The sequence below is a fragment of the Drosophila santomea genome, chromosome 3R (genome assembly GCF_016746245.2).
Source record: "Drosophila santomea strain STO CAGO 1482 chromosome 3R, Prin_Dsan_1.1, whole genome shotgun sequence".
NCBI classification, from domain to species: domain Eukaryota; kingdom Metazoa; phylum Arthropoda; class Insecta; order Diptera; family Drosophilidae; genus Drosophila; species Drosophila santomea.
In genome coordinates this window covers 5,445,225-5,469,179 of record NC_053019.2, presented here as the reverse complement: position 1 = coordinate 5,469,179, position 23,955 = coordinate 5,445,225, and the positions used below count along the sequence as shown (strand labels likewise).

General features: G+C 44.1%; 7 protein-coding genes across 19 annotated transcripts; 4 read left to right on the top strand and 3 right to left on the bottom strand.

Annotated features, from left to right (window-relative positions):
* Positions 1-78: 78 nt before the first annotated feature.
* LOC120454131 (putative thiamine transporter SLC35F3) lies at positions 79-17,529 on the bottom strand. 12 transcript variants are annotated; one of them, XR_005616592.2, is made up of 12 exons: positions 17,050-17,528; positions 9,969-10,500; positions 9,409-9,817; positions 9,156-9,334; positions 7,848-7,976; positions 7,566-7,755; positions 7,395-7,484; positions 6,257-6,386; positions 4,318-4,347; positions 2,968-3,212; positions 2,456-2,747; positions 1,794-2,293 (listed from the first exon to the last, which is right to left on the bottom strand). XR_005616592.2 is itself a non-coding variant. In XM_039639178.2 (11 exons), exons 2-11 carry the CDS (start codon positions 10,452-10,454, stop codon positions 1,231-1,233), a joined length of 2,235 nt encoding a protein of 744 aa, XP_039495112.1. In that variant the 5' UTR covers positions 10,455-10,500; positions 17,050-17,526; the 3' UTR covers positions 79-1,230. The 12 variants fall into 12 exon arrangements, 7 of the variants coding, with proteins under 7 accessions (XP_039495112.1, XP_039495106.1, XP_039495107.1 ...); XM_039639178.2 differs by lacking the exons at positions 1,794-2,293; positions 2,456-2,747; positions 2,968-3,212 and adding exons at positions 79-1,752; positions 5,860-5,929 and having other exon boundaries at positions 17,050-17,526; XR_005616591.2 differs by having other exon boundaries at positions 1,794-2,747.
* On the top strand, positions 8,127-9,102 carry LOC120454137 (proteasome subunit alpha type-7-1A). The gene has a single exon (XM_039639193.1). It carries the CDS (start codon positions 8,266-8,268, stop codon positions 9,019-9,021), a length of 756 nt encoding a protein of 251 aa, XP_039495127.1. The 5' UTR covers positions 8,127-8,265; the 3' UTR covers positions 9,022-9,102.
* On the top strand, positions 12,005-13,185 carry LOC120454136 (phenoloxidase-activating factor 3). Its single transcript, XM_039639192.1, has 3 exons — positions 12,005-12,108; positions 12,174-12,290; positions 12,426-13,185. The coding sequence occupies exons 1-3, from the start codon at positions 12,057-12,059 to the stop codon at positions 13,112-13,114; spliced, it is 858 nt and encodes a 285-aa protein (XP_039495126.1). The 5' UTR covers positions 12,005-12,056; the 3' UTR covers positions 13,115-13,185.
* LOC120454135 (CLIP domain-containing serine protease B9) lies at positions 13,660-14,682 on the top strand. Its single transcript, XM_039639191.2, has 2 exons — positions 13,660-13,864; positions 13,922-14,682. Exons 1-2 carry the CDS (start codon positions 13,687-13,689, stop codon positions 14,620-14,622), a joined length of 879 nt encoding a protein of 292 aa, XP_039495125.1. The 5' UTR covers positions 13,660-13,686; the 3' UTR covers positions 14,623-14,682.
* A 539-nt stretch (positions 17,530-18,068) lies between the features above and the next one.
* Positions 18,069-19,929, top strand: LOC120453072. Its single transcript, XM_039637598.2, has 2 exons — positions 18,069-18,798; positions 18,954-19,929. Exons 1-2 carry the CDS (start codon positions 18,677-18,679, stop codon positions 19,918-19,920), a joined length of 1,089 nt encoding a protein of 362 aa, XP_039493532.1. The 5' UTR covers positions 18,069-18,676; the 3' UTR covers positions 19,921-19,929.
* Positions 19,930-19,948: 19 nt separating this feature from the next.
* LOC120453073 (cyclin-dependent kinase 2) lies at positions 19,949-21,736 on the bottom strand. 2 transcript variants are annotated; one of them, XR_005616524.2, is made up of 7 exons: positions 21,506-21,736; positions 21,008-21,203; positions 20,845-20,955; positions 20,628-20,789; positions 20,370-20,567; positions 20,109-20,314; positions 19,949-20,028 (listed from the first exon to the last, which is right to left on the bottom strand). XR_005616524.2 is itself a non-coding variant. In XM_039637599.2 (6 exons), the coding sequence occupies exons 1-6, from the start codon at positions 21,631-21,633 to the stop codon at positions 20,165-20,167; spliced, it is 945 nt and encodes a 314-aa protein (XP_039493533.1). In that variant the 5' UTR covers positions 21,634-21,736; the 3' UTR covers positions 19,949-20,164. The 2 variants fall into 2 exon arrangements, 1 of the variants encoding a protein (XP_039493533.1); XM_039637599.2 differs by having other exon boundaries at positions 19,949-20,314.
* A 505-nt stretch (positions 21,737-22,241) lies between these two features.
* Positions 22,242-23,282, bottom strand: LOC120452500 (phenoloxidase-activating factor 1-like). The gene is made up of 2 exons (XM_039636751.1): positions 23,173-23,282; positions 22,242-23,098 (listed from the first exon to the last, which is right to left on the bottom strand). Exons 1-2 carry the CDS (start codon positions 23,210-23,212, stop codon positions 22,299-22,301), a joined length of 840 nt encoding a protein of 279 aa, XP_039492685.1. The 5' UTR covers positions 23,213-23,282; the 3' UTR covers positions 22,242-22,298.
* Positions 23,283-23,955: the final 673 nt, after the last annotated feature.

Genomic DNA, 23,955 nt, shown 5'->3' with positions numbered 1-23,955 from the left:
TGAGAAAATGTTCCTTCCTTACAGTTCCCTAGACAACTGAAAAGTGGCCCCTGGCCTGCTGGTTTTGACCCATTAAAATATATAGCAAATTCCTTATTAGGTTGGGTTTTATGTAACTATTTATTTCGTGTTCGGTTTTCGTGTGTTCTAAATACATCTCAGCTATACCATCGCCTCTCTTTTTGGGTCGGGTTGGTAAAGGTATGTGGTGTATGCGGTTGGTTACCAAACATTTTTAAAACTATCACAAATCAATTATTGGATGTGGCTACACAACTTAATTCATATAATATGCAACAGCTCTAATCTCAACGTTCCAATATGGGTACTCCCAGATGGGTTCAAAGACGGGGCGTATGCGTTAGTACAACAGTATCCTCGTTGATTTCTTTCGACTCTATAACAATTCGAATTACGATTTACGAACAACACATAAACATTTAAAAATACTAATACTTCAACTCGTTTTGACTCGGTTCACATTCAGTTCGCATTCAAATAAAAGCCTTTAAAAAAAGTTAATCCCTATATAATTGTTAAGTATAAATGAAAAACCATTCAGATCTAGTCGCTAGATGAGCTTACAGTTTAATGGGTTTCTTAGCCGGGTGAAATTTGAATATTCTCGGTGACGTCTATCAACTATTTGCATTCAATATCTTGGGTCTTTTGTTCATTTTTTTGTTATCTTTCCCTTCTGAAGGTGTGCTTTCATTGAATCCACTTTAAAATATTTGACTACTAATTGCCATTATAATAAATGTATATAATTGCTAAAACAATTGGCTTCGATTCCTTATACAATTTCGTAATAGTTAAGAGTATTAAATTATAACCGTATATAGTTAACTATCGGGGCACTTTTGAGCTCGATTCGCGGGCTCCTTCTCGGGTTTCTGTATCTTGAGATTCTTGACTGAGATTCAAGGCGAGGCAGGGTGCATGGTCATGGGTTCCTTTCATTGCAGGTGGGGAGACTAACTCCGTGCTTGTGTGTATCTGTATCTGTGTCTGGAAATGTATCTCTGTTTCTGTAACTGTAGCCTTTAAATGTGTTATATTTGAGCAAAATTGTAACTGCATGCGATCCGATTGAACTTTTACATCAACAACAACGACAATTATTATGATATAATGGCAAACAAACTATAACCCATCTGTCCCGCTAATTAATCTGATTGTATCCTCTTGCTTATATGCTTCTGATATGCCTGAGCAAGTCCTGCTCCCTCAATCTGCGGGAGCGTAGTAGACCACGGTGGACTTCCTCCGAAATCCGAGATTAAAGAACGACGTCTCCGACTTCTTGCGCTCGTGCTCCTGCTCGTTACCGAAGTAGGAGAAGAGCCGCCCGGTGGCTCCGGTAGTGGTTCGGTGGTGCTCCGCCCGCCCGCCACCACCGTGGACACTGTGGCTGCTGCTCTGGCGGTGGATCTTGGTCAGCGAGGTGTGCGAGTGCTGGCGCTGCAGGTGCTGCTGGTGGAGCGAGTGCTGCCGGTGGTGGTACTGCTGCTGGAGGTGCTGCTGGTGGGTCTGCTGATGCTGCTGCTGTTGGTGGTGCAAAAGTTGCTGGTGATGCTGTGCGTTGGCGCCGCCATGGCCATGTAGAAACCCAGAGGTGGTCGGCGACAGATCAGTCATCTCACACGGCCAGAGGGTGAACGAAGATGGGACCTTATGTATCCCGTCCGATAGTCGATAATGGTGGGATGCTGACCTGTTGAAGTACCGCTCCGAGGGCCGCGACCCCATCTGTAGTTTGGGTTTTGGGAGACATGTTTTTTTTTTTTTTGTGGAAGACAAAGTGTCAACTGTTAGTATCGGCTGGGCTAGCTATCTGGGTAGGGATCTCTTCTGCTTGGCATTAGTTTTAGTTACTTTCTAGGCATTTCTTAGGTGTTTAGCTCTAAGGCGCTACGTACACTCACATTTACATAGAGTAAGCGCTTGCATGACTATATCTTTTAGGACTGGGCACTGCAGGTTGTGCGGACTTCTCGGAACTTGGGTTCCGGGTGGAATCACGTGTCTCCAGTGCCCGCATTCAATAGCCTAAGCGCTAAGACTTTTACGGATTTTTTACTGATGTTCTGTGTTTTTCTTTTATATTTTACAAATACATCGTGTGTTTTGTGTGGGGTTGTTGTTGTGTGTGGAGTGTGTGTGGATTTTGGTGTTTAGGGCTAAAGCGGGGTATTAAGTTACGGGTGCCGAAATAGTTACATTAAGCGGTGCTCTCCAAAGTTCATAAGTAGCTTGAATAGTAAAGATACTTCTCAACAACATAGGCAAGCTGTAACGTTACAAAGCAAACGGAACTTAAAAAAGATTCAACAACTTTTCAACCTTTATTTGATTTTGGGATAGTGATTGATCTAGTGAGCTGTACATGGAGGATTGGGGGTGCAGCTAGTGATTCAGGAGTTGATCGAAAATAATCGTATGATGCTCTCACCGTTCGTTCGTTTGAGTTTCTCAGTCGGAAACTTGAATGGGACTTATCGTAGTTTGGTACAAAAGTGTTCCTAACAGTCGCATAACAGTTGTAAAAACTTTTTGGGTTTTCTGGGGAGTTGCGTGGGCGTGGCAGTGGCACAGGGGCCTAAGCGAAAACAGTCGGAAGCCACACGCTGGTTTGTTTTTTTTTGGTATCATTCATGCGATTGGATCAAACAACATATGAGTCGGTTTTGACCGCGTAATACTTTCGTTTATGTTTGTAATGGGTAGCATATATATGCTGCGATCTGTGAGTCGAAAATCCAAAAAGAGTCCAGAGTGGTAGAAAGATAGGGGAGAGAAGAATAGAACGCATAACTTAAGGGGATGTCAAATAAGATCGTCAGAAAAAGTACAAAAAAAAAAAGAAATCAACACGATGCCTGTCATGTTACTATTTCTACGAGTGGCAACTGTACCTTGTTAGTAGTACTTATCTCTAGCAAATCAATGAGGTTTTGTACTTACCCCGATCTGGCAAGTGGTGCATTCGATTGTTAGAGTTTTTCTTTGGTTTTAAGTTTCTTTTTTTGAAAATCTTTTTACAAAATATATCTTGTCTTGTTCTGTTTTCTTATTTGGTTTTCTGTACAATTCAGTGACTTGTCCAAAACTCTTAGCTTATATGGTGCGTGCGCGTGATGTGCCGCTGCGCATATCTGGTGGACGGTCCTGTGACTATAGCATCTCGTTTACAAAGCGCTGGCCTACCGCTACATGGATTTAATGTGTGGGGTCAGGTACAACAGTTTTTTGCGGTGTAGTTTTTTTTTATTTTTGCAACGTAGGTCATTCAATTTGGCCAGGTTCCGTCCAGTTGTGTGTACGTGTTTGGTGTAGGTGTGTGAAGAAAGAGAAAGAACAGTTCGAGAAGAGGAGATAGTCCAGAGAAACACATAGAGAAAGAGAGAGAAAGAGAGATAGGCAGGTTGTGGAGGTGAAGAAGAAAAACAAGAAGAAAAGAAGCAATAGTACAGATTAGCGGTGTTACTATATACAAATAAGGAGACTCTACTGCTAGAGAGCTGCTAGATCTCTGAACAACGTTTGTAAACGATACAGCGGCTAAGCTGTTTTGTGAGAACGTTCTCGAAATGGGCGTGAGTCCTTGGCCGCTGCATCGTTGACAACCAGCAATCGATTTCAGATGGCCTCGAAAAAGAATATCATACAAGAAACGGTTCAACGGAAGATCATGATCATTGCATTTACTCCGGTGTCTCCGAAAGTGAGTGGGTGGGTTGGTGGTTCTTGGGTGATTGGGTGAGTCTGTCATTCGCATCCCATCGATGCACTTTATGTGAGGTGACTTTGGCTGGCGGTGGGCAATGCAGACTCTCGGATCGACTTACCTTAGCACTGGGCCAAAAATAGAGTTAACCGAAATCTGGCAGACCGGGACTACTCGGTCAAACTTTACTTATTAATCAAATGCTATCATACTGTTACTCAGATTAGCTTACGAAAAGGATGTGGAAATCAAAACTTAGATGCGAGATGTAAGGTGAGGAGATTCACTTGCAATCCTAATCAAACCAAACGAAACCAAATCAAACCCGAATTATCAAAAGTCTAGGCAAGAGTTGACTAAGGATTATAACGAAATCGAATGAAAAACATACTTCGCTTACAGTTGGATTTTGATAAATATATTAGTAAGTTTGTTGATTGCTTGTCTCGGTATGGGCTGGGTATTTAGAGTAAGGTATTCCTATATGGTACAATAACGAAAAACCCTTTCAGATTTCGGGCACCGTGTTTAGCTTAGGTTGTTAAAAACATATTCAATTCTCATCTCAGCCTAATCTCGAAACTCACCTCGCATTGTGACCCAACATTATGATGCTTCTGTAAAAAACAATTGAGAAATGTCGACACGTTTTTTATATATATAAGAAGTAGGTAGAGTATTAGCATAGAGTAGAGCTTGAAGAATTTAAAGTTAGACAGACAGATCGCACAGAAATAAAGGAGCAACTCAAGATCAGATCAGTTTGGGAAACGAAAAACCGTCAATTGGAAACGAAAACTAAGAGAAAACGAAGTTCGGTTCAAACATGCCAATCAGTAACAATTCGAATGCACTTTAATGTATATCATTATTTAGGTTTTAATCGTTAGGGTCAGGGCTTGGTTTTTATTTGGTCTCATTGTGGCCGGTAGCATCCTGACTGGTTGGAGTGAAAATGATAATGGAAAACCGACATTACTTGGGATGCTGGAGCATAGATATCCCCAGCTTTGTTAAATTCGGTCATGCTGTAATTTAACATCTATGCTAACTTGCGCTCTCCTTTCTAAGTGCAGACAGTTTAATTTTCAAACAAAATGGAACCAAAAATCAAATTTATGTACACCAAACGGGTGGTTGCCAAGTACAGATGGAACCCAATTACAAGAAGCTGCAATTCAGTAGAGATCACACAACAAACAGCCAAACATATCATCATCAGCAATATCATAGTCACCAGCATCCATATTGTTGGAGTTCTGCGTGGATCTTGAAACGGAAACTTTCGCAACACCAGCGAAACTCAAACTACATACATGTACGTTGAGGTGTGGGTGTGTGTGTGTTTCAGGAGGTGTAGACGGGATTGTGTCGTTTAGGTGTGGGAACTACTACAGTAATAGAACCTCGGCACCAGCAACCAACATCCAGATACAAGGATATATCATACACAAGTGGGCAAAACAAAAGATTAACTCTTAGATCGGTCGGGATATACCATGGCAATATGGGTGGTACATCTGTATATTGGGGGTTTGGGATTGCTGATATGCCGAAACGAAATCATCAAAAATATCAACAACAATATGAATAAATACATTTATGGTAACGGCAGCGCCAAAAAACGTTAGGAACAACAACGAGATGGGATTGTCAACCAATTGCACAACAGCCGAGGTAAGTAGTGTCTGTAGAACGGCTTTATTAATTTGTAACGATATATAGATATATGTATGTCGTACATGTGTGGGGGGGTATATATCGGCATATATGGATATTTCGGTGTACATAAAGGCAAGTAAATATAGTTACAGTTCTTTCAACAAGGGTGAGCGCAAAGTTGGAAGCCAAAGTGTTGTAGTTTTTGCTTGTGGAATATATGGGTGTTAAGTATAAATACCTATAGATAGCTTAGAAGTTTTTGTTGTATTCAGTAAAAAATCTGCCAAGTTTCTGTTACTTATGATTAGCACTATGAGGTCAAAGTTCAGTACGAAGGTTAGATATCAGTAAACACAAATCCGTGGTTTCCTACGGTTTTAATTAATATCTAATGTCTTAAATCAGGGATTGGTTTGGTTTTCAATTTTAGTTTTGGGGTTTGGGCTTAGCTTGTGTTTTTGGCCTACCGAATGAGCATAGCGAATTTCGGCTAATTCACAACAACATTGGTAGCGGAGTATGGCACGAACGCTCTTTCTGCAAGATGTTTGTTTATATAAAATTAAATATATTTAGTTTATGTGAGTATACAGGAAATTAACAGCGTTTTATCGAAATCAAACATGAGTAGAAAGTTAAAATATTTCGATGATTTATTTTAATGTTTGCTTTAGTTATTAATTCCACTAAGTAGCAACAACAAATCAATATAAAAAATAATATAGAACCGGAATAAACTGAAGCCGTAAAGTATTCAAAACAAACACGCACGAGTTTTTTACTTTGACAAAGAAAATTAGCATATTAATTGCATAACAATTATTCCTAGCAATATGAATAAATACGAAATATACTCCCACTTACCGCAACAATCGCGTTATATAGTCTGGCCAGTTGGCGGGAAACATGACGAGAAAAAAACCGATGCCAATCAGGATAACTCCGGCCAGTTTCATGCCAGCAAAGTTCGCACTGTACAGTATGACATCGAGGGCTAAGAGATCGAATGAGATCAGTTAAATTGGATATTCAAAAATGTATATTTTAATTAGGTCCCAAAAACGTAAGGTCTCCAATTTGAGATTTATTCTAATACGTTACATCATTAAAAGCCATTGTTATACTTTTTATACCCGTTACTCGTAGAGTAAAAGGGTATACTAGATTCGTTGAAAAGTATGTAACAGGCAGAAGGAAGCGTTTCCGACCATATAAAGTATATATATTCCTGATCAGGATCAATAGCCGAGTCGATTTGGCCATGTCCGTCTGTCCGTCCGTCTGTCTGTCCGTATGAACATCGAGATCTCAGGAACTACAAAAGCTAGAAAGTTGAGATTAAGCATGCAGACTCCAGGGACATAGACAAAGCGCAAGTTTGTCGCCCACTCTAACGCCCACAAACCGCCCAAGACTGCCACGCCCACACTTTTAAAAAATGTTTTGATATTTTTTCATTTTTGTATTGGTGGTGTAAATTTCTATCGATTTGCCAAAAAACTTGTTCCACGCCCACAAACCGCCCAAAGCTGCCACGCCCACACTTTTGAAAAATGTTTTGATATTTTTTCATTTTTGTATTAGTCTTGTAAATTTCTATCGATTTGCCAAAAAACTTTTTGCTACGCCCACTCTATAGCCCACAAACCGCCAAAAACTGTCAGTGTAGAAGACCTCCTTCGCACTTCCACTAGCTGAGTAACGGGTATCAGATAGTCGGAGAACTCGACTATAGCGTTCTCTCTTGTTTTCAATAGTTTACCAGTAACCACTTTCCCAAGAAAGTGCTTTCCCATTGCTTTCTAAAAGTTTATGTCGCAATGTGCCCATTGCAAAGATCAAAAGTTGTTTCGTGCCCCACGTGAGTGCCCCTTTTTAATACTAAAATTTAAAACAACTTATAGTCACGGAATCCTTCAAGCGAATAGAGGCTAACCCTAGACCCCGATCAACCCGCACCAACTGCAGGGAATCATGCTGAGGAGCTCGCCCGTGTACATACCGCCAGAAACGGGCACAGCCGTAATCAGACCCAATGTCACAAACATGTTGTACGTAACGGCGGCACTGAACTGCATCAGAACGTGGAAAACTGCAATCAAAATTAATTACGGCGATAAAAGTTTACGGCACAACAAATGCAGATGGAGCAGGGCTGGGAAAGGAGTCCTACCAAGGAGCAGGAGGCTCGCCGCGAACAGCAGGTTCCAGGGTATGCTCTCCGAGGTGAGGCTTTCCGTGCCAGTCAGGTAGAGTCCCAGCACCACGGGCCACAGCAGCAGGGCGTTGAGAAAGCCGAGTGCGGTGAATATGAAGGCGATTTGGCTCACCGGCGGATCGCCCATCACCTTGCGGAACATAACCTGCAAAGCGACACGGCAATATGAGCACGACATGGCCGCATACGAAGCGGGAAAGCAGGACATCCCATGTGGGCGAGGGACGGAGTACTCACCCTAAACACGGCATAGCCAGCTCCGGCCAATGTGGCCAGGACCACGCCGCTCAGGGTTCGGCTTTCCGTGATTCCATCCATGTAGGCTAGCAGCGCTATTCCTGTGTCGCAAAGAATAATGGCCACTATCTGCAACATAAGGGAGTTAGTCACTTGCTCACAAATTATTGTAAAATTAAATTAAATAACTTGTTTTATTTGCAAAGAATTGCACAAATTTATGATTTCGTTAAGTAACAAAAACTTTAACATGGAATGGTTACTAAGCAAAGATTTTATTAGGCTTAAGAGACATTCACAGACTTTCACGTCAAACATCAGATGTATGAAAAACTAATTACTTTTCAACTTTACTTTTCAAATAACTAACTGGTCGCAAGCGAGTATAGATTGCTCTGCCCACTAGCAAGTCCCAAGGATGTCCTCACGCTACGACCGAGCTGTTACCATATTCTCGCCGGATGGCCACCTGTTGCAGGTGGAGTACGCCCAGGAAGCTGTTCGAAAGGGCTCCACGGCGGTTGGGGTGCGTGGAGCCAATTGCGTGGTGCTGGGCGTGGAGAAGAGCTCGGTGTCCAAGATGCAGGAGTACCGAACGGTGCGCAAGATCACCATGCTCGACAACCACGTGGCGTTGGCATTCGCCGGTCTTACAGCCGATGCACGGATCCTAATAAATCGAGGGCAGGTCGAGAGCCAGAGCCATCGTCTCAACTTCGAAAACGCGGTGACTCTCGAGTACATCACCAGATACATTGCCCAGCTCAAGCAGAAGTACACGCAGAGCAATGGACGTCGTCCTTTCGGGATATCCTGTCTAATTGGAGGCATTGACCCCAATGGCTCTCCACGTCTATTCCACACCGAACCATCCGGTATATTCTACGAGTACAAGGCGAGCGCCACTGGACGTTCGGCAAATACTGTGAAGGAATTCTTTGAAAAGGCCTATCGTGATGATGAAGTGACCACCAAGTGTGGAGCCATCAAGCTGGCCATGGGTGCCCTTCTCGAAGTCACCCAGTTAGGCCAGAGCCGCCTGGAGGTAGCCGTTTTGGAAAAGGGCAAGCCAATGAAAATGCTGGACGGCAGTGTAATTGCCGAAATAGTTAAGATCCTTCAAAAGGAAAAGGAGCAGGAGCTCCAAAGGAAGACACATAAAATGAACAAATGAAACCTACAGATTATTTGTATAATATTTGCTTTTTGTGTCAAACTATTATAATATTTTATAATATATATCATTTTATATTTCTTTGGAACTGTGTGTAAAGGGGGTTCTTGGCGTTGCAGATTGAAATTACTTACTCTGACGCCCACGAACTGCTCGTGCAGGATTACCCAGGATAGCAGGTACACGCATGCCACGTTGGTGGCGAACAGGGCCAGGGCATCCGTGGCGTAGAGGACGTGCAGGGAGAGGGTGTACAGGTAGGTGGTGACCAGCCACAAAATGCAGAAGCAGAGGCAGCGATTGAGGAAGCGACCTGTGGATCAAGAGCCAGTCAAAAGGATGTTCCAAGTGCGTCGGACGAGCCCAATTGAACTCAATCGAACTTACCCACGGTGAAGCCGCGCTCCCGGAATCCTCGCAGCACATCGCCAAGGATGTCGCTCAGCTTCTCGCACTTGCGGGTGGAGACCAGACCCAGCAGGTAGATGGGGAAGAAGAGCAGCGAGAAGTTGGTGAAGAACCAGGCGGCGAAGAAGGGGGCGCTGAAGTAGACCGGCTGGCGCGGTGGTATGTTGAACATCTCGGTGGCGTCCTCGACGTGGTGCAGCGACGAGTCGCTGATGGCCAGTATGTCCTCCAGCTCCGTGCTCAGATCGGCTCGGCTCGAGGAAGTGTCCTGGTCGTCGTTCAGCAAGTCGTCGTACGGAGCACGGTACTTGTACATGTACTTAATGCAATGGGTGGCCCCCACCCACGAGGCGGTCATCAGGATGGTCACGCACACTCCGAAGTACATCTGTGAAGACATGTGAACTTGGTATGAGAGGTGTTTTGATCGAATCAAGTGCACTGCTGTTATTGAACACGAACAATTAGAGTATCAAATTATTGTTATAACTTTAGCGATCCTTCTTATAAATGAGGGAACGATTCACTAATGTTCCCACCTTTCGGGCCAGCTCGGAGCAGCATGACTCCTTGCAGGCTTGCAGCTTCCGAAAGCGAAGCTCTGACTCCTCGCCGTGCCCGTTGGCTTGCTGCTGCTCCGTCTGGGTGTCGCTGGAGTCGCCGCCTCCAAAGTGGTGTGCTGCATTGTGGCTGCCCGGTGCGCTCGTGGGCGTGTCCGCCGGGATGATGATCACCTCATTGGGGTCCTGTTGGCTCGACGAAATCGAGTCTTGGTGGGTTATTTGCGGGTTGCTCGAGGTGAGCACGTTGCTGAACCCGCAGCTGCCCGCTGCTCCGCTGCCACTGCCGCTGCCGTTCTGGGCAGACGATCCAGGGGCCACTGCCGTGCTGCTGCTGGCTCCCGCTCCGCCGGTGCTGTTATTGCTGTACGGTCCATTCGTCGAGGAGTCGCCGGTGACCACCACGGAAGGAGTGCGCACTCTTTTCGGATTGAAAATGGCTGGAATTTCGCCGTCGCGCGTCATGCTATCACCATTACCGAGCTCCTTTGTCGCTCATAGTGATCCGGTCCTGCAAAATTAATAAATAATGAATGCCACTGCCTAGCATAGTTTATGGGATTCTCTATTTAAATATTAGGGTCTCAATTTCACCTTCCATACCTAAATAAAGATCTTCACTTTAAAAGTCTGAGTAATTTTAAGGCTGAAACCTGGACTTTGGTGTAATTTTTTAAGGAAGCCCTAGTCCTTGGTCCGGGGCCTAATCAATGATTCAGTTCGATTCGACCAGCCAAGTTCCAACCCTGCGGCAGCGCCTAAGCAGTCTCGAATCAGGCTGTTCACGTGCTCCCGGCGATTAAAGATTGAGGAACACGCAAATGGGAGGCCATTTCTCGACTCTTTACAAGCGAAAGGCGCACCCAAAGCCCACGCAGCTTGTTCAGGGTCCGAGCAATTTGCATGGGCCCCACTTTCTACCGCTGCCCTCTCCTCTGGAAGTAGCGTAGGCCAAACTCAAGGCTAAGCCAGCCAAGTTTTACGAGCACCGCCGACCAGTCGAGCAACGAACTAACCAAGCAACCAACCAAACAGCCGGCCAGCCGGCCGTTCATTAAAGTCCAGACCCGACCAGGAGCACATTGATTGGATGGCCACAAAGGCGAGGGACGGCTCATAACAATGCGAATTATGAACGCCCCAGCTCAAGCAGGTCAAGTTGAGTGGACAATAAACTGCCAACCGGATCTGGCCGGCAATTTGTAAGCGTTCTTAGTAGAGTGTTAAGTACACCCACCCACCACCACCAGGCCGGATGAGTTACAATGTCCTTCGGTGTCCTTCACCTTCGCATCCCGTCGAGCAGCTTGTGCTTGCCTTCGATAATCGCATTCTAATTGAAACATTAATTATTCAACATAGTTGTGGGCAGGTTCCGAGGTTCCGAGGGTTCGAGGGGGCATTCTAAGAGTCTAATGGTTATATAATGAAGGTCCTGATAATTGCCTGTGATTTTAAGCGGTTGAGAATAATATTCCATCGATTTCAGTCAAGATGTGGGACATTTTGCACAGTCGTTGAATATCCCTTATTTCGAACTTTATACAGCCAATACTTTCACATCAAGATAAGCAAACATAAATAAAATACCTAAATAAATACGCTCATAATTGAACTACTACTTGAATCGATTAATGAATGAAATCAAATGAAAATAAATACGTAAGAAAAGTCTTTAATTTAATTTCAAAATGGCAAGTTACAATAAGAAGAGTCTTTTGAATGGGATACTTTATTGGAATGTTTGAACTCGGAATTCCAATAGGCCATTACCAGTAGAAAGTACGTCCTATAAGCAAATTCAGTTTCCTATTAAGGATTGCCAGTGGGTTATGTACCCTAATTATCACTTTAAAGGGAGTAGTCAGTCACAGTAGATTCAAAAAGCTTTATGTCCATATAAAATGATTGAGAGTCACACTGAAAATCTTTAATATAAACAACGAGAGAGCGGGAGATTTTTCATTAATTATTCACTGCAAAAGTCGACTGCGCTCGGTAAGATTTCACACTTTTTACTTCTATTAGTTTAGTTAACTCTGAGCTCTTGAGCACATCGTCATAAAAATGCTGCTTAGCGGAAAACTCTTTCAGTTTGTAACTCTGGCTTGGCTAAGCGGTTAGTAAAACTGAATACAACTGTTTCAGTTTACCATTTATTTAACATGCTATATACACTTTCAGCATTGTCGATGGGAGAGTTCCAATGCGGTCGTCTAGATGAAAAGTTATTGTACACCACCAACGAGAAGGCGGAGCCCTCCGAGCATCCCTGGGTGGGCATTCTGCTGGAGGATCACGGTTAGAAGTGTTTAGGAGACATGTCTAGCGTCCTTATGAAAAACTCTAAAGAACAATCTGCTAGAGCCCCGAATTGAAAACATGACTTATGCTTGTGCTAAAGCTTTTTTTTATCCACCTTCATTGATTTTCCAGGAAATCGGTACGAGAATACGAGGTGCTCCGTGGTTATTATTAACGATCTGCACGTCCTCACCACTGCGACGTGCGTAAAGCGTTTTAGCAACCGATCGGGAGACACCAAAGCCGTAGCAATGCTGGGTGTTTGGGACGAGACCGACTCCCCGGAGGAAGAGCTGTCGTGCAACGACAAGGACTTCTGTGTACCGGGGCCTGAGCTGTACAAGGTGGTCGAGATCAAGGTGCATCCGCAAACGGACAGAGACACGGGCGACAACGACTTGGCCATCTTGCGGCTGGAAAAACCAATCGAGTGGACCGACTGGATTCAGCCGATCTGCTTGGAGGGCACTTCGGAACCGGATACGCTGACCAATCGAAACCTGCACTACACCGGTTTCAACCATGACAACCCGGAGAAGGGCAAGGGCTTGGCCATGACGGTATCTACGCAAAAGTGCAAGAGACTGACCTCCTCCAGCGTCTTAGTCCCGGTGAATCAGCTGTGCGGCTATCCCGTGAAACGGACCAAGTTCTATCCGGGAGCAGCACTGATGGACATCGAAGTGCGGGATGACAAGCCGCACTACTTCTACCTGGTGGCCATTCTGGTCCGGAACGTGGATGCGGGACAGGCTACCACCCAGGTCTACCAGAATGTCCGACGAGCTCGCTCGTGGATAATGGATAATTCGAAGTATTAATTCGCATTAATACTTGTTTAGTGAATGCTTAAACTATTAATAAACTATAACACACTATTCAGCATGAGGAAGTAACATGTTTGTGGGTTCAGGGAAATTACTGATGCATCGTGACGGGAGCTGCCCAGGGATCCGCTTTGGAAACGGGTTTTCGATCGGTGGCAGTAATGTAATCATAGAACATTAATTAGATACGTAGAAAAACAGGTAGTTGGAATTGGAAGAGTTAGTTGGAAATTTTAGCAAACATCTTGCTGCACGGAAAGAAATCAACTCAAATCAAATCTTGAAGTAACCAAATGTTCTGAGCAAATAATATAATAATATTTAAAGTCTTAAAACATAAATAAACTAGGTTACAAAATACAGTAAAGGGGTGTATGTATGGCAAATGAATTACAGATAATGTTAGATTCAGAATTGTAAATTGTAAAAACAATTGAGTAGTATTTTCATTCTAGTGTTCCAGCAAAGTTCTCATATCGATCATAAGCCTCTGGATAAATCCACTGTGCAATGTGCTTTGTGTGTTTTCCAGCTCCCAGTCAGTTGACTTTGAGCGCTGCTTCAGAATGCTTGGTAGAATCGCATTTTTATTATTGCTCGTCGGTCGTTTTGGCCCGGAAGTTCAGTCGGCGAAAGTGGATGGCAACCAGTGCGGAGCCTTCAACGAAGATCAGATGCTCAAGCAAGGACCCTTCGCCGTTCCCACGGAACAGCAGTGGGTGGCCCGGATCGTGTATGGCAAGGGTAAGAATCTCTGAGTTGCTCGAGGAGAACGCAATACATCTCCGTTTATTACTTCAGGGTTTGAGGGCAAGATTCGGGACAATGGGTGTCTGGGCGTGCTTGTATCGAAGCGCACTGTTTTGGCGCCCGCCCACTGTTTTGTCCAGTACAACGGGGTGGCGGAGGCCTTCTCCGTCCACCTGGGTGTCCACAACAAGAGTGCTCCCGTCGGAGTCCGAGTGTGCGAGACGGATGGCTATTGCGTGCGTCCGTCGCAGGAGATCAAACTGGCCGAGATAGCAATCCATCCGGACTACGACTCGCGAACCCTGAAAAACTGCTTGGCAGTGCTGACTCTTCAGAGAGACGCAAAGCTCTACCCGAATGTAATGCCCATTTGCATGCCACCTCCAAGCCTGGTCAACGAGACCCTGGTGGCTCAGACATTTATAGTGGCTGGTCTTCGCGTCTTTGAGGACTTGAGGTTGAAGACGTGGGTGAACACGCTCAGTCGCGGCTTCTGCCAATCAAAGGTCAACACGCTGGTGACCAGCAGCAACACGGTGTGTGGCTATCACAAAAACCCGGTGGCGTATTACCTGGGCGCACCTTTGGTGGGAATGCAGAAGATGGGGCACACCACGCAGAACTACTACCTGGTGGGCATCATGATCGACTGGCGCTGGGAGAAGAGCCGCATCATGTCCAGCTTCCTGGCCATTCGTAACTACATGGACTTCATCCAGCAGAACTCCATTGATTTGATTGTACGCTCCTGAGCCCAGAAATAAAGAGAAACGCCAGCTGCCAACAGGTCTTGCTGGGGTGTTAATTATTCAGCTCTGAGACTCGTAGCTCGTAGCTCGTGGCTCGCAGCTCGAAGCTCGTGCAACATGCAAATTGTTCCTACACTTATAGCATTTTAATGAGCAGTCACTCAGCGCAGCGCAGCCGCCGCCAGTTGGCTAATGCGAGGAATATGGAAATTTCATCGCTTTCACCGAAAACCCCCTCTCCATAATAGTGTGAAAGTCTGGCAGTCGACAGGAGACAGCCGAAAATGTTGCAAATACCCAGCAGAACGGAAACGGAAGCCAAGGGGTCTGAATAGGGGCGGCATGGGTGGGAGGTGGTGGGGAGCAAGGAATTGGGCTGCCTTGCTTTGGACGAATGCCAAGACATTGCCTTGACTGGCAGAGTTCGAAGATTTCTAGGAGGAGAACGAATCGCTTACAGAGGGATGAATTAAAAACAAATAGTCGCAAACATGTGTAAAGTTAGCCAAGTCAAAAAAATCCCTCATCTTTAGGAAATTAACTAAAGGAAGTTCAACTGGGGTAGATGGGCGCTGAAATCAGTATTATAGAAATACGTTGCAAACGGGCGTTCTAAAGCGTTCTAAAGATTTTGGCTACATTTCTGAATGAAAATTTTTGTTTAAAAAAAAGGTTTTAATTGAAATATCTTTTCCAAATAACTATTCTAAAAAGTGGTTAAATGAGATGGTTTTTCGATGTTTTGTTTACGCTCTGTACGGACTTTTGTTTATTTCTAAAATTTTGCTACAAAGGCAAAAACGAAACAACCAGAAGGACTAAATATTAAATTACTGTTAAGTTTCTTCATTTATCATCACCCTTTTTCCCCGAGGTCTCGTCAAGTTAATGTAGACACATGGCTTTTATTGGCGTCTCCAGGCATTCTTTTGTGCGCCAAATTGCTCTATAAAGAGAAGCTGAGGAAAAAGGCGCTCGCTGTTTACTTTTGCCAAGAATAAAAATCACAATAAAATTTAAATTGCCAGACATGAGCGCCTCAAGATGAAGATGGGCAGGAAAACGTGACCAAAGACCGACAACAGACGGAGATAAACAGCGCGTTCCTGCCGCAGTTCGAGGAGAAATGCGATTCAAAACAAAACAAACAGCTGAACTGGAGAGAAAGTGCGCCGGAGAGAGGAGAAATCAACTCAGTTGCGAGAGAGTCCCACTGAGAGGGCACACACAGCTTTGCGTGGGTGGTGTGTTGGCCAAAAGTAAACGAGCTTACAACAAAAACGGTGAAAAACAGCCAACAGTAAGCGTACAAACACACACCTCGGTCGAGGACACCACGCGGCGTATACGCAATGTGACACTTTTAGTGGTTATGGTCAAGCACAGCACTTGAGCGAGGGCAATGCGAGAAAGAAAGCGAAAGTGACGCCAAAAACACTGCCAGTCAGACACCTGCTCGGCACCTCGGCAAAGGCAACCACAACGCCCGTCACCTGGGACACGCGGAGACACGGAAACAAATTGGTAAATACAAGCTCTATAGTTACTACGTAAAACAATCATTTTAAAGGCCTTTACCACATCAAATAATACATTTTACAGAACTGCGAGTAGCCTACTTATGGGCAAAACTTCTATATAATGTACCACAATATGGCATCTTTGCTGGATTTATTTGCTCTCCAATATTTATATTAGTTTTGGTGCAAAAACAAACAAACGACAAGATGACTTTATTTCGCCCGCTTGATCTGTTGCGATGTTCGTATGTGCCTGTGGCTTGGGCTTTCGGTTAGTGGTTAGTGACTAGACCTTGAGGTTGGCGCACACCTTGACAATAGTCGAAAATCTAGCCCAACCACCCACTACGCCCACTGCTCAGAAGGGGCTGTGACAACCTGGGGCGGTTGAATTTTTCATATTGCCACGAAAACAGGGCAGGAGAAATTGCCTGGCGAATCCGTTTATCTTGGCCATCAGAAGGCGGAAGGCCTGAAAAGTGTTTTTCTAGGCTGCACAGCCGTCGCTTTGAATGTCTCCGAGCTATGGATGCCCAGCGAGGCGTTTAATGTTTTTATATAATTTACTTAAGCACTTAATGTCATTTTCCCACGGAACAATCACATTGTACACAAACACAAACTTTACGCAATTCGCTGGCCTTCTGGAGCTCTTTTCTCTTATATAAAGATAGCGAACGGGCCGAAAGAAGCGTTCCATAGAACTGGAACTGGCGACACTGTTCTCCGCGGTTGAGCTCAGCCCTTTACTTAATTCAATTAAATGTGCAAAAATATGCTGGGTATATATTTGGAGCAGCTCGCAAGCGAAACGCTGTACGGATACACAAAACGAAGGAAGTACACACAGATACACACGCACACGCAGGCACACTGATTCACATTTTTACAGGCATTGTGGCTCACTCACGAGCGAAACGAACCGCTGGCTTGGCCCAAAAAAAGCAACTGCCACTTGAACGAGCCTTTGCCTTTTCACTTGTTTTCCTTCGACTTAGGTGGAAACTGTGACAGCAGCGTTTCTGGCGCTAGCTGCCGCTGGCGTTTTTCCAACTATCCTTTTCTAGAGCACCCGACGCGGCCGTCCTGGAAACCTTCGTTCTCCGTCGTTTCTGGCCAGGAATCTCAAAGTCGACTGAAGCGATTACTGAGATGCCTCGCATTCGGCCAAGTCGAAAGCTTTTCCTGGCTCTCCCAGCCGAGAGCCCTCTCTCTGGGCTACGCTATTCCTCTCTCTTTGGCTTGGCAAAGAAAAACACTTGTTACGAATTTTCTTTGCGCTTTTCACGGGCCTGCTGCTTTTTGTTTTAGTTTGGCTTTTGTCGCTGCATTTGGCGGCTTCAAGGGACTCAATAAATTGGTTTGCGATTTTAGCTGATAAGGATTTTCTGCATTTCGTGACTGCCGGAGCAGAAATAAGTTATAGCAGCATAGTTTCTTAGAATAAATCGAACAGAAAACTTTCTCATGGCCACTTTATATTACTTTTCCAATTAAAAGCTTTTTGTATGAGTGTTTTTTTAATTTTAGTCATAATATTTTGTTGCATAAATATTGTTCTTTTAACGATGTCTCAAAAATATTACATTGCATTTTAATTGGTACTTGTAAATATTGTTTGTTTCCTGCAACCAAATCAAAATCGATTTAAGTGGTTAACACGAAAACTTCAGATCTAGTTCCCTTGATGGAGCATTCTGTGAAAAATGTAATCATTAATAGTAAATATTTTTATAATATTAATGTATGTTTTATTTCTAGCAACACCTTTAGAAAGTGTGACATTTTTTTCACATGATTTCCCCTTGACGAAAACAAATCATCTCCATGCTCCAATTTTATTCGTAGTAAAGATCGACAAATTTGTCAAATCCATCTAATGTGTCCATTTAGGGCTGCCATCACAATCCGCATTGTTATGCCATAAAAAGTAGGAGCTGCTAGAAAATGCACCCATTAATACACCCATATGCTTATAAAGATCGTAAAATCTTGATAAGGAGAAGACCCCATAAGCACAAATTCGTCAAGAGAAAGCATTTCGCAAGCCGTCAACTCATTCCAGACAGTTTAGCATAAATTTCGAATTCAGAACCCACCAGCAAACGAGTTTTTTAGTCCCAGCCAACCACTGAATGGGATATTAATTGTGTAATCTATAAAAATCCATTTACATATGTATGGGCGAGATTGGCAGCTGCCAACGAGCCCCGCGGGAGATATGAAGATGGTCTCCGAATTGGGTTAGTTGGTTTAGTGTCGGAATGAGTTAGTGTCATCAACATAGCCACCTTTGGAAGTGATCTGGGGCTTGGGACAATGCCATTACAAATCAATTTGGCTAAGACTCTGGCCAACCGTTCTGTGAACACATAAAAACTAATCTAACGAGCTGGTCAAAAAGACAAAAGCAGGGCCATCGAGCTGTTGACCACTGATTTCGCGAATCGGATGAGTTTCAGTTTCCCTTCGATTGGGAACGGTAACGGACGCATTCCAAATATATTGTTAGTCCGAGGAACATATAGTGTTCAGCAATGCAGTGGCAATTGTTTACTGTCCTAGTGCTTTTTGTAGCATGGAGTTATCCTTCGCACGGAATAAGGAAATCCGCGCTCGAAATTGAGCGACGCTTGCCGCAAAAGCAGGCAAAGATTGGGTTAGCTAACGTTGAAGATTTTCGAGAGATATGGCATTTTTGAAAACCGAACCTTTTTAAATAAAATGTTATTGCTTATTTTAAATAGTATCAAATAATTATCAATCAATAACCTTTATATTAATGTTAACATGTGAACGCAATTTCTATTCAAGCTCTAGAAACTATCCCATCGAATATGTCCTGTTGCCGAGTGCTCGAGGTGGATACAGAAGGCGCTATATTCATAGTCTGGCTAAAGCAGCTCCTACAACAACTGAACGTCCTTTGGTTCGTGTTTGGAATAGTTTTGTCCGCAGTGTTCAGCCCGCGTTCAGTTTCCGTAACCTGACGAATCCGCTGGCCAACTTCTTTAACGATGGCAGTGCGAACATCATCGAGACGTCGCCGGTTTATCTACAGTCCTACGATGATAACCAGGAGATGCAGCTTGAGGAACCAGTTCAAGTGGCCCCCCAGTCTTCCAAGAAACCCAAGCGGAAGCGCCGCAAGCAACAAAAACGCCGACCAGTCTACGACTCGGGGGAGAACGATGATGCCTACAGCCCTTACGATCCCTACTTCGCGCCACCTTCTCCGCCACAGTCCGCCGAGCCAATGTTCTTTTACGATACCAATTCAGGTAGCTACTACGGAGTACAGCGCTTTAGTCCGCAGGATTTCCAAACTAATTTCTACGGCAACTTTAATATCCCGCCAAGGGAGGCAGAGGAGGTGGATAGCGAACCTGAGCAAGAGGCGCCCGTAGTGAGAAGACTCGGAACCAGAAAAGTGACTCTACTGCGACCACTGCCTGTATTGTCGGCCAAGGGCCAATCATCAACGAAGCTAGTAGAAATCCGCAAACCGGAGCCTTCCGATGATAATGAAGAAACCGCTGAGGAAACAGACAGCAGCGCACTGAGCGATGCACCGATTAGCGATGACGACGATGGTGATATCGAAGCCCAATCAGCGCTCTCCGAAAGCATGCGCAATACTCTCGGCACGTACATGCGCGACGATAGCCACACCCGACAGCGCCAGAGGCTTGCTAGCGATGCAGCGCCAGTCGCAGTTTCCGACGCCAAAGTTTCGCCACGCCATCATCAACGACACCTGACACTGCTGGGCGACTGGTAATACATGTTAAGCTATAAACTATAAACTCTTTACTTATGGATGATCGTGTATTTATCGTATGTGTTAGGTGCGAGTGAGGATGGGGAATGCATGAAATTGAGCTGGCAGCTGCAAGAGAGATTAGATATTCAAATCATATAATTGCACTAGTTTCGCCTTAAAGATAGTGAGGTAGACATCGAACTTACTATACTAAAGATCACAAGTAATTTGCTAGATCTGGGGCTATTGGATATTGTCATGCTTAGACGAGCCGCGTTAGGCGCGAAGCACTGCCGGCATTGGGATCCACAGGAAGGGCCACATGGTCAACATGCTGCACATTGCCGAAGTAAGCGTGCTGCAGTGCGTCCTTGGCTGAGATGCGCAGGTTGGGATCATAGCACAGCATCGACTGTAAGGTACAAAATGGTGGATTTCGGTTGTGACTCTAAATTTACTGCACTCACCATTATGAGTTCGTGAGCCTCGTGTTCGGTTATGGTCTGTGGCATATTGGTTCCCTCCCATCTTGGAAACTTGGTCTTGAAGTCTGGCAGTTGTGTCACACCTGGCCATTTTGTTTCATCGGGTGTGCTTAAGGTACGGAATATTCTATAAAGCTGATCAATCTCGCTGTCCCCGGGGAACAAGGAGCGGCGCATTATCTGTAAATTTTGGTTTAGTAAACAGATGCGCTTAAAATTAACAGGCTATAATAAGGCTACCATCTCAGAGAAAATGCAGCCTAGACTCCAGATGTCAACGCCCGTGGAGTAGAACTTCGTGCCCAACAGAATCTCCGGTGCTCGGTACCAAAGGGTGACGACTTCGTGGGTGTACGCTCGCATAGGCACGTTGAAGGCCCTTGCAAGGCCAAAATCAGCCAACTGGACGGGAATTTAGTTATTATCACTCAATAAAAGGGCTAAACCCTAGTCTTACCTTTATTTTGCCCGCAGTGTCCACGAGAAGGTTCTGGGGCTTGAGATCGCGATGCAGTATACGGTTGGTGTGGCAAAAGCCGACGGCATCTAATATCTGATGCATATAGCTCTGCAAGGTGGCAATGTAATATCTCATTGGTTTGCCGAACTAATGAACTTACCTTTATTAACTGAGGGGTGAAAACATCTTTTTTCTTGTCCATCAGCTTCTTCAGATCCATGTTCAGGTACTCGAATATCATGTACAGATTGTTGCCGGAGATCACCACGTCGAAGAGCTGAACCACATTCGGGTGCTTAAGGTTCTTCAGCAGGGAGATCTCTCGAATGGCCGTCGAAGGAACGCCCTCCGTTTCGCTGGGATGGAAATTATGATATTAAATAGGGAATTATGATATAGACTTGTAATTGTAGATAACGATTGGCTACCAAAAATTGCTGATGTCCTGCACCACGAAGCCGAATCATGTGGTGCTACGGACTTTAGAAACGGCGCAGCTCCCACATAATTCGGGCTGCGGGGTGCAGGTGAATGACTTTCATCCAGGATGGCAACGTCCAGGATAATAGCAAATGTCACATAATGTTTCTTGTGGTTGCTGTGAACAGCGTGTTGTGGGTTGAGGAACGAGATCCTGGTCCTGCTTTAGATTACACACCCTTCCAGCCGAATCTTTTTGAGCGCCACATCCTGGCCGGTAGAGTTGCTACGCGCCTTGTAAACTATCCCGTAGGTGCCCTCGCCGATCTTTTCGGCGCGTTGAAAGTTGTCTAGAATGGTGGTCATCGAGTTGGTTTACTCATTCAGATGGTAAACAAATTCTGAGCTCGCTGGCAAAATAAAACCAATTTTTTGGAGGGAAATTCTTCTTCTTTGGTGATGCTACCTGAAGCCATTCACATGCAGCCGCCGATAATTCACCTACCGCACCGCATATCGATAAGAATTCCTTAATCGATTATTCTTGCGATGTGACAGCTCTGTCGAAAAGGGTTTGACTATCCGGTATTTTTAAATGAGCCAGTTAATCGACGGCTATGATATTATTAACAACAAATGTGTATTAAACGACTTCTATAAAATAAAACTTCTATAAATTAAAGGTATCGGTTTGCAAAGCTAGTAAAATTTTTAAATTACCACTAATTAAAAGTAAAATTAATCATTGAAGTCCCATTAATATATTATAGTTTAATGAAGGTTGGGCAAAAATCTACATTGTACAGTTTCTCTATGGTTTATGTCAACTCCAATAAAGTGCTATCTTTTGACCAATCATATATATATATAGTCCATATTCACATATTTATTCGAAGAAATAAGAATATTTAGAGTTGGGGAATGAAAACTTAAAAACTATTTCTCTAAATTTTTGTTTCTAAGTTTGTCCCTTAGTCAACTTAAGTGATATTAGTTTGACTCAAAAATACAACAGTAGTTCACTATATGTATTAAATAGGTGCTTTTAATAACCTATGACTGTCGTCCAATCCGTTGATTCTCGCCTCTATCCAATTTTTGTATGGTGCGATGTACATGAAAAGATCTGCTCCTGAAACCACCGAATCAAATTTGGCCAGGAGGTGCCCGATGAGGTAGTACTGCCTTGGTTCCCCTTCCACTAGGCGAACTCCTGCGAGGATAGCTCCCTGCTGCAAAGGGGTTCCGCGGACGTAGCCACAAATTAGATGAGGCGATATGTGCTTGTACTGCTCCTGACACACCGAATGGACGACCAAGTGGGCGAATGTCTTCCGGCGCAAGCTGCTGACCTCGTAGCTCCATACTTCAAAGCCAATTACTTCCACGTTCTGTCCCGCCAAGGTCGGGACAATCTCGTCAGATTGAGGCAGACATATGGGTTGGATGTGCTGGGAAAAGGGAACCTCATCCTTAAGGCGGATCACAGCGAAGTCGAGCTCGTATCTGGCGTTGGTATAGTTAGGCGGAACGAAGAACTCCTCTATTTCGAAGGTTCCGCCGGATGAGCACTCTGGGCTGCCGAACATGACCGCAAAGGGGGTCTGCTCCCTGATGGACCTTCCAGTCACGCAGAGAGCTGGCGCCAGGCCATGACGCGGATGGAGCAGTACGACAGTGCAGCGGTAGGTGGTGAATTGGTTTGCATCCCTATAGAGAATGCGTCCCAGCCAAGGATGCTCATCCTGTTCCGTGTGTGTTTTGTGTTTGTAAAGCTGAGTTTCCAACAGTCTTCCACAGTGCTGACCTTCAGCGGTTATATCAGTGGCCGCTATGTATAAATAAAGAAAACGGGTAGATAAGCATATTTTTGTTTTAATATATATATTGTATTTCATCACTTACTCATTACCAGTATAATCAGTAGAAGCTCGTTTACTGTCATCTCTCTCACAATTGAATGTCAACTGAACCAAGTCGTTTTCGAACGAGGAAATCACCATGTTTTCGCACACTGAGGATAATAACCTTTTGCAGATAAAGTGTGAAGTTCATTCTTGTTGTCGCAATGCGATATATTTTTCTATAACTATTGATTTAGGTATGCATATTGGTGAGAAGGATTCTATAAACAATTGTGAAAAATATCATGAAACTTTGTTTGCATTGCAAAACTTTCTTCTTAGAATAAATCAACCGCAAATACTTTACGTTTTTTTTGCATAATTTGATACGAATAGGAAATTTTTCCAGTTAATTCGCGGGAATGAACTTTAAGTTTTTTCAAAGCAAAGTTTGCATTACCTAAAGTATAATTCATGAAATCAACTTATATTTTTAACAATATTATTTCGTTGTATGACTTATTATTTTTACTGCTAGTCTTTTTTATTATCATAGTGTTTGAGGGTCGCGAGTGCACCTTGAGGATCTCAATGTTTTTCTTGTACCATTTTAATTTTAATTTGTCCATAGATGCAAAGCTACCGTTTTAAATGAATTTGACAATGCCAATTAAGCTAATTTTATATTTGCTCCAGGCGCTTAATCATAAACTGAGAATATTCGCAATCCACTTATTATGTGAAGAAAGAAGCGTAAAGAGATCGGGTATCTTAGGGTTTCTTTCGTAAGGGCCATGCGTTGATATTCCCAAAAGTCGCCAAGCCTCAGATCCATTTACAACTT